The sequence below is a fragment of the Phaethon lepturus genome, unplaced genomic scaffold, assembly GCF_000687285.1.
Source record: "Phaethon lepturus isolate BGI_N335 unplaced genomic scaffold, ASM68728v1 scaffold40741, whole genome shotgun sequence".
Lineage (NCBI taxonomy): Eukaryota > Metazoa > Chordata > Aves > Phaethontiformes > Phaethontidae > Phaethon > Phaethon lepturus.
Window position 1 is genome coordinate 76,652 of NW_010516305.1, and position 9,037 is coordinate 85,688.

Here is a 9,037-nt window from a genome sequence, read left to right on the forward strand (position 1 = left end):
AAACCAAACAAACACTATTCAAGAATGAAAACAGACCAGAAATACAATAGGGAAAAGCAAGTATGAGACAGATGCTCCTATATGTTAAAAAGACATGCTTAACCTGAGCCTACTGAGTAATACGGACAACACAAATACAAAGCTAGACTATCGAGTGTTAATGTAGTCCAGAGACAATAGAAGAAATCTACCGAGCTGTTATTCGTGAATGAAATTCTCCTTGTGCTCTATGGCTACTGTCAGGAGTTCTCCCTTCAATGAAGCAAATCAAAGCCCATGTTTAGCGGGACAGGAAGACACAATCCAACTGCAGTTATAACAGAAGTTGCTAGGTCCAGGATGCCTCCGATTTGCAGCTTCTGCACTGACTGCCTGAGGCATATGGGAGCAGCATGCCCGACACATACTGAACACCCCAATGCAATATCCTTGCCAACATCAACTGTTTCACAGGTGCACTTATTAATACAATAGATCCATAATTTACTACATAAGTAACAACGATCTGCTGAGGGCATGCAAAGCAGCTTTGCTGTAATCCCAAAGTGCCTAACTCCATCATGCTCATGATGAAACCACCCATGTTTCCAGCTGGGATTCCCCAAACAGATGACCTACAATCACACAGACATTTCAATCAGTTGTTCATCAGTGTCCTGGTTTCAGCCAGGGTAGAGTTAATTTTCTTCATAGAAGCTAGTGTGAGGCTATGTTTTGGATTTGGGATGAGAAAATGTTGATAAGGTGCTGATGTTTTGAGTTGTTGCTAAGTAGTCAAGGACAGTCCAGCTTCTTGTGCTGGCCTGCAGCGAGCAGGCTGGGGGTGCTTGGGAAGTTGGGAGGAGACACAGCTGGGACAGCTGACCCAGACTGGCCAAAGAGATATTCCATACCATATAACGTCATGCTCGGTACATAAAGCTGGGACGAAGAAGAAGGAAGTGGTGGAGGGACGTTCGGAGTTATGGCGTCTGTCTTCCCAAGAAATCATTATGCGTGACGGAGCCCTGCTTCCCTGGAGATGGCTGAACACCTGCCTGCCCACTGGGAGTAGCGAACAAATTCCTTGTTTTGCTTTGCTTGCGTGCGCGGCTTTTGCTTTACTTATTAAACTGTCTTTATCTCAAACCATGAGCTTCCTCACTTTTACTCTTCCAATTCTCTCCCCCGTCCCACCGTGGGGGAATGAGCGAGCGGCTGCGTGGTGCTTAGTTGCTGGCTGGGGCTAAACCACAACAATCAGCAGAGACTCAACTGAGAAAATCTATCTACCACTTAAACCAGGAAGACTACGTTCTAAAATCCAAACAATGCAAGTTCTTACTTTGTAACAACAGTTTTTCCTTTTACGGCCACTGTCACAGCTACAGGGCTCTCCTGCTCGTAATATTAAGCTTACATCCTCTGTCTCTAGCACAGCCTGGTACACCGCTTTCTGGAATTCCGTCAGGGAACAGTATACCATCTGCCAAAGAGAGAGAACCCCCCAAACACAGTTATGTACAGCATAAAACGAAAAGCAAAGAGCACTGATTAAAAAAAAGGAAACCACTGAAGATAAAGTAGAAAACAAGAATATATTTGCTCTAATAGTTAAATGAAATTATAAATTAAAAAATCCAGATCTTGACACCAATATAGTATGAAATTGTAGCCTAAATATATGTATGATTATTTTATCTGCTCCCAAAATTCTACAAGGAGTATCAACATCAACCTATAACAACATGCTATTAGGTTTCTAGAAACATTTCAGTATGGCTTTTGTGGAAGGACAGGAGGAGGGAGAAGTGAGACACATAAATGCATTATTGTAATTAAGAATTCCCCTCTGCTTTGCCAGTTGCTTAATTTACCCTTTCTTTCCTCTTTTTTAGGCACTAGCTGTTGTAGGGCACCACCACAAGGAGGGCAAACAGAATAAGCAATGAGAAAGAAGGGTCTACACAGTGCTATGGCCAAAACTCTTATCCCTCTTCTTAGAGACCATGGGTGGCATCTCCATGACATCTTTGGTCTTAAGCAGCAGGAGACAGAAATCCCAAGATCATTCCTTAACCTAGGCCACCCACACAGCAGCAGCACCATGCTGAGCTATAATAATACAGCAGTAACTTGAACATATACTCACATTAACAAGAGAATGAAAAGAATAAAATCTGCTAGATTTAGAAAAGCAACTGACTGACATTTGTATTAATCCTTCCTTCCAAAGACAGTCTAGATGACATTATTATACACTACAGATGAAGAATAAATACCAAATTCCAAAAACAAAACCAGCTGCAAACTAATGTGTTTGTCTACTTAGAACACAAGCACGAATACATCTATTAAGAATTTATCAGAACTCTTTGCTATAGTCGTAACTATCATCATTTTATATAATGTTTACAAAACCATCAGATGAACAGGATTATAGACCTATCAACAATCAGCTTTAGGTTTGGGGGGTTTCTTTTATTTAGTGATCAAAAATGAGGGAGTTAAAAGTGAAAAGCACACTGTTCTACGCACAAAGTGTCAAGCTGCAAATTCAGAAGTCCTACATAGACTTTCAAGAGATTTACACACATAACATTGGGTTTGCACAGATAAATATAAAAGTGTACATAAACCAGATGTGTAAATCACTAGTCAGAACTCTAGCTGAGCATTTTCATGCTTGATTAACTCCATTTCAACATGCAATCACAGTAATTATGTGAACAAAGCACTCTACTGCATGTGCATTTTTTCCAAGGCTCTGAATTCTTAAATTCTTAAGTCCAAAAGAAAACCATAAACTAGCAAAGGCATGATGAAATAGCAAAAACACAACAACAACAACAAAAAGAGATATATATTCATTAGCATTGTATTTGAAACATGCAGTCACTCTTACTCTGTCTTCCTTTTTTGGCAACTGATCACTGATAAGCACTTTGGTACGTCTCAGAAACCAGCCAGACATTTTTCTTGCTAGCTTTACCATGGCCTTACGACCTGTTGCTAGCTCTCTTTTAGTTGCAGTGTGCCTCTGGCCATGCTCCACTGGATCAGAAAATTTCTTCTTGAAATGTAGTCTGCTACCCAAAAGTCCTGGTACAGCCCTATTAAAAACAAAAAGGGAGGGTGGGCTGTGTGAAAGAGTAACAGCATTTTCTTTACTCCAAGGCAGTCTATCCTCTTCCATTGATTAAAAGCATACCATAAATTTTTTCTGGCCAACAGCAAGAGATCTTAAATTAACAATCACTAGAGAAATTAATAAAAACTGTGTATATAAATAGAAACATGCACTACTTCCAGACATGCCATTTTTTTCATTTACTTACTGTGATCCTCAACTGTTAAGAGGGTCCCCTTAGGAAAGGGTTGCCATCTGCCTTAGTCCAGAAAAACTAAAGCTCAGCAGAGCAAAAGAAGTCACAAGTATATAGAACCTCTAAACTACAAGGCTGCTACTTTTCAGGAGCCTAAATTGGAAGGTAAGCAGTCATGTTTTCAATTTTTCCTGTTTTTATTAAAATCATGTTACACAGATATTGCAATTTACTAAGTAAAATCTTAAGAAACCCAATAGGGAAAAGAATTTGGTAATCACTGGCAGCACTACATATTGGAACAAACCATATCAGCATAAGATGCAACACTAAGGTTACTGTTAAAGTATTTCCTGATATTTCAATTCAGTCTGTATTTCCTCACATTTAAAACGTGTTTACTTTGTTCCTCCTCTGTAAAGCACCCGCAGTAAGCCTTATATATTTAGATTTATATCTAGGGTTATTTCCACCTCTCTCTCTCCATTAAAAGTTTTCCTAGACAAGCCTGTTGCTTTCCAAATGCGTGCATTTTGAAAAACAGCAAAATACTGTTACTTTCAACTTCCAAGTAAGTCAGAATGACCTGACACACTGGACAGAGCAAAGGCACAACATTGTTCAAAACTGTGTAATGACTCTCAATCTACTGTGTGGAGGAGAGACGAAGAAGAAAAAAGTGTCCTTAAAAAAGAAAGGTAAACATAGGGGAAAAGAAAAAAAATTTAACTGCTTTCCAAATTCCCCAGAGAAGCCAGATGATCAGAGGAGCTCCAAATTTATTTAGTAACTGCAAAATACATACTGTAGATGTATCTGCCAGGAGCTTACCTCCAATATATCTATGGAAAAACACACATTCTCAGAAAACATAGGGTTTTTAGCGGGGAGGGTTGTGGTTTGTTGCTGGGTTTTTCTGACACAGAGGGGTCCAAATCATCCAGCCCTATACCAGCCCCACTGCATGGTTAACATATAGAGGCGTTTAAATGATAAACACAGATACTTTATTTACCAGTCCATAACACACCACAGTTCCTTCATGTTGTTTTGAAGAATGGTTCCAGTAAGACCTATGCGAACACTGCATTTTAATGACTTCATAGTTTGAGTTATTTGAGCTTTTGGATTCTTGATTCTGTGTGCTTCATCCACTATCACAGCAGACCACTCTACACTGCAGATCAACAAGAAATATTGTATTAATTGAAACTACTGATCCCGTCACCCCACATATACATACAAAGTGAAGTCAGCCACACACATAGCAGTGATTATTATGACACTATTACTTTTTGGTTTTCCTGTTTTACATTGTGTTATGCTACTCAGTTTCCTTATATTCTGTTTGTTTAGTAAATTCAGTTGCCATAATGGCTAAATTATATAGTCAAATAAATTAAATACTTGTAACTGCATCAAATCTTTTCTGTGAAGAAAGCAGCTTTCAATCTCTGGAGCAATCAATCCAGCACATCTCTCCAGCACTAACGTCCCTCATAAGTAAGATTTAGGGAAAAAAAATAAATCTCTGAAGCTAAACTATTGAAGCATGTTTAGCACACGTGTGCCTCATTTTTCCAACACACTTACCCAGTGTAACTGGAAGTAGACTAAAAGCATCTCAAACTGCATGGTTTCCTACATGAAAGCATCACTCAACTTCTTTAATATCTATATGATACCAATATGTATTATTTTGTGGTTTTGTAACTAGGAGGAACATATCTAGAAGTAGGGACCAAAAGATACTTTGCAGCCCATTCAAGCATAAAACTTGGAGGTAGAATGACCACACTACTAATACTAATTTAAGTCAGCACGTTGCTGGGAAGAGATTTATTAACTTTATGAGATCGCTTTATATATATGAATGAGTATTTCTGTAAAAAAAAAAAAACAAACCACATCCACTTTGATGATACTGCAAGCAGCAAAAAGGTGAAACAGGCATGTTTGGAAGGAAGCCTCTCTCCTGAGCAGGCTGTATTTAGCTCACTAATCTGAAGGCTGATCTTGTAGCTTTTTTGATGTCTGCTAAAGACATTAATTCACATCTAAGTTCCTTACATTCCTAAAATCTGCTAAAAATTCAAGTTTCTGAAAGGAGCCTAAGAGATGATCATATGCTAGCTCCTTCAACTTAATCTCTCATTATGCTGATTTACACACATAACTGAGTCTATGGATTCTTATTAGTGATAATTATTTAAGAGCAGGTTTTGAGTCCAATCCACCATTCTAGCTAAGCAAGACACATAGCTTTTTCCTGTGTCAAGATCACAGGCCCATGCAGTCAATGCTCTGCAGAAACAAGTCTTGTAAATACATACACTAAGTAATGTATTTGCAAGCAGTCACTCACACATCAGATCGGCTCTGCACATGCACCTGTTTCCTGACCACTGTCTATCCAATGACCAAGCCTGAAGAGCTCCTCAGAAAGACAACAGCAAGAATCAGAGTACTAGTAATACAATTCCTTTAGTCCTCTTCTATCTGCACTTCTTTTTTAGACCTGAACACAGACAGAGCTGAAGATCTCATTGTTTTGGTGATGGCTGTCTGGAACACTAGGACACTCGCTGGGCCTGGACCTTTCCCAACACAAAACCAACAAGATCCACAGAGCTACTGACAACACCAGCTGCTAAGGGCAGGCTGCTACTGGCTGCTAAGTACTCCTGCACACAGCCAAAGAAAAGGCAACACACCTAGTTTGAAAATACTGACAGCTATGGAACAAATAAAGTAGTATTTCCAATACAATCTGCTGTCAGAAAGTCCTTGATTCTGGTAAGTCCATCAGGTATTTAAAACTACACACAGAGATACATATACACATCCTGTATCACAAACTTTTTAGGACTCAAGAATTTCATCAAGCTGGTGAAAACCGCAGATAACAACAAAAATACCTTTTGAACATTACAGATTTTTTTCTCTTTACACTGTAGTGAAAGATAGAAATGTCTTCTGCATATCATCAAAGAATGATTGAATCTTTGGGTTGGAATGGACATTAAAGGTCATCTAGTCCAACCCTCTGCAACGAGCAGGGACATCTTCACCTAGATCAGGTTGCTCAGAGCCCCATCCAGCCTAACCTGGAATGTTTCCAAGGATGGGGCATCTGCCACCTCTCTGAGCAACCTGTGCCAGTGTTTCACCACCCTCATTGGGAAAAATTTCTTCCTGATATCTAGTCTAAATCTACCCTCTTTTAATTTAAAAACCTCACCCTTTGTCCTATCGGTTAATGGTTTAAAACTATTACCGCTATTATCCTGTATGTTTCAGCTACCACCAGTTTTCAGGTGAGCAATTCTTGCATCTTTTAGAGAACACTTCATGAACAGATTAACAGCAAAAATAAGCTTTATGAAAACTATTTAAACTTCTCCCAAGCATCCCACCACAAACACAGTGGTGGGATGCTTGGGAGATAAAAAGTTAAATGGGATTCTCTTCTTCAACACAATGAGTCATTTGATTTAACAGTAAATACATTATACAGAAAGAGTAAGTATTTGCAAAGAAAAATACAAACTTAGTTAAAATTCTGTGCCTAGAAAAATATTTCAAAGGTATTACCTGTTAAATTCATCCAAATACAGGCGAAGTACCTCGTATGTCGTAAGGGCAACTTCACATTTCCCTTGCTTGATGCGACTCAAGTCTTCATCCTTTTTACTGCCATGTAAGACAGAGACCTTAAAGTACCCCCATGTGTCTAACTCATCCTTCCAGTTGTACAGCACTGAAAGAGGGGCCACTATGAGGAAAATCTGAAAATAAATAGCTGTTACAGTATTACTGGAAAAACTACAACATAGCACTTTCTCAATAAGGAAAGTCAAAATATTGAGATTTTACTGCTTTATAGTTTGAATTGTTTCATTTTTGTCAATTCAAAGCATAGAAAATATCTGAAGAGTCAATATAAATTCAAAAGTAACAAGTTTACTCAGATTATGTGAATAGTACAGAAGAAAAATACTGTAATACTGCAAAAGATACCAAAGCAGTGCTACTTACTCAAATTATACTCCAACAACTGCAATAAGGCATGAGATACTATCACTTTGCTTTGTTATAGCATCTGTATGTGTGCATCATAAAATATTTTACAGATTACAGATGGAGAAAACAAAAGGATGAAGAAGGTAAGCAGCTTTTTTCAATCCACAAGCCTAGTCAATACACAAATTCAAAACAGAAAGACCTGAGAAGAGTTTAAAAAATTAAGACAGCTTGTACCATTTAATATCTTAGAATAATAAAATCAATGAGATGGGAAGGAATCTCAGGAAGTTTCTAGTCTAACCTTCTGGTCAAAGCAGAGGCAACACTGAATTCAGACATTTAGGACCTTCCCTAAAGGTATTCAAAACCCTCAAGGATGGGGCAGCCCACAACCTCTCTCTGTGACCTGTTACAATACTTAACTGCCCTCAAAATGAAATTATTCTTCTTTTATTCCCAGTCAGAAACATTCCTCAGAAGCATTCTCCCAGTTAAATATTCCAATCAAATAAAAATAGCAATGGAAAACAGGAACAGCACGGGTCCTGTGATGAGTAAAATTAAAATGACCTCCAGATTTATCTCGTTCACACAGAATTTTCATATCTCTATTTGCTGTATTTGAGTACCTAGATTACCAGTCAGCCTTAGTTCCAACATTACGACAGTCATTCAAGAAAATGTGAGGTCACATGAATATTAGCAATAAATTTTCCAAGCATATGCGCTTATCTTAATTATTTAAATATCATGTTAATATACACACACATGCTTTTTGTACTTTAGAATCACAATCACACAGAACCATAGTCTTCTACTCACTGACATGGGCTTTTCAAAGTACTCTAGTCACAAATCTCATCCAGGCATTTGCAAATTTTTTGTGTTAGTGCAGATCAATAGTATTAACATATTAGACAATAACAGCTAGATAATGCACTATGACAGTTTGGAAAACTGAAGGCTTCCCTAACACTACGAGGAAGGCCATGAACCTCTAATCTACCTATGCAGATTATAAACTTCTAAAGCAAATAAAAAAAAAATCCAAGTATTGCCTTTTACCAAAATCCTTCAGCTTGTATCACTAAAAGCTGTACCTTCTTGGGGTTACACCTTGATTCTTTTTTCATTGTCCTTAGTAAAAATTCTGGCATATTATTTTCAATATCTTCACGTGTTCCCTTTTTGTGCAACACTGCAGCCAAAAACGAAATGACCTGGAGAAAGAAAACGACTCTCAGTGACTATGTACAAAAATGCAATCAGAAAGTGAGTTAGTTCCACTGAAAATAAACATTTAAGACAAAATCTTGGCTGGTATTTAGAAAGGGGATTTGGGGGAATTTCTTTTTTTTTATTTGTTTTGGCATTTTGTTTTTTCATTAATCTGTTTTAAAATGGGAACCCCTTCCCTCGGAGAATCCTGAATTCACGATAAAAGCAATTAATTGCTCTATTTTACTCTTTCACCCTCTAAGTGGGGAAGTCCCAAAAATAAAGGAGATTATGAAAGAGACAGCAAAAACTAGAGATTAGGCATGCCTTGCAGTTTTACTCCATTTTCAGGACACTTGACTCTTGGACGAGAAAACAGAAAGAAAAGATACTTGCTAACTACACTCCCAACTTCTGCGAAAGGAAGAGGATTAAATTAGAGGTCAGATTTTTACTAATATTTCATTTTCATTATGTTCCACTCCTTC

The 9,037-nt window shown here is 38.0% G+C and overlaps 1 protein-coding gene across 1 annotated transcript in view; it reads right to left on the minus strand.

The window, feature by feature from the left end:
- LOC104627684 (DNA excision repair protein ERCC-6-like 2) overlaps positions 1–9,037 on the minus strand; it is a 58,394-nt gene that overhangs the window by 42,880 nt on the left and 6,477 nt on the right. The window contains exons 3-7 of the mRNA XM_010296015.1: positions 8,432–8,551; positions 6,900–7,093; positions 4,321–4,482; positions 2,885–3,092; positions 1,325–1,465 (exon numbers count right to left, since the gene is read on the minus strand). Coding sequence (XP_010294317.1) covers positions 1,325–1,465; positions 2,885–3,092; positions 4,321–4,482; positions 6,900–7,093; positions 8,432–8,551 — 825 coding nt within the window. The remainder of the gene's footprint in view (positions 1–1,324; positions 1,466–2,884; positions 3,093–4,320; positions 4,483–6,899; positions 7,094–8,431; positions 8,552–9,037) is intronic.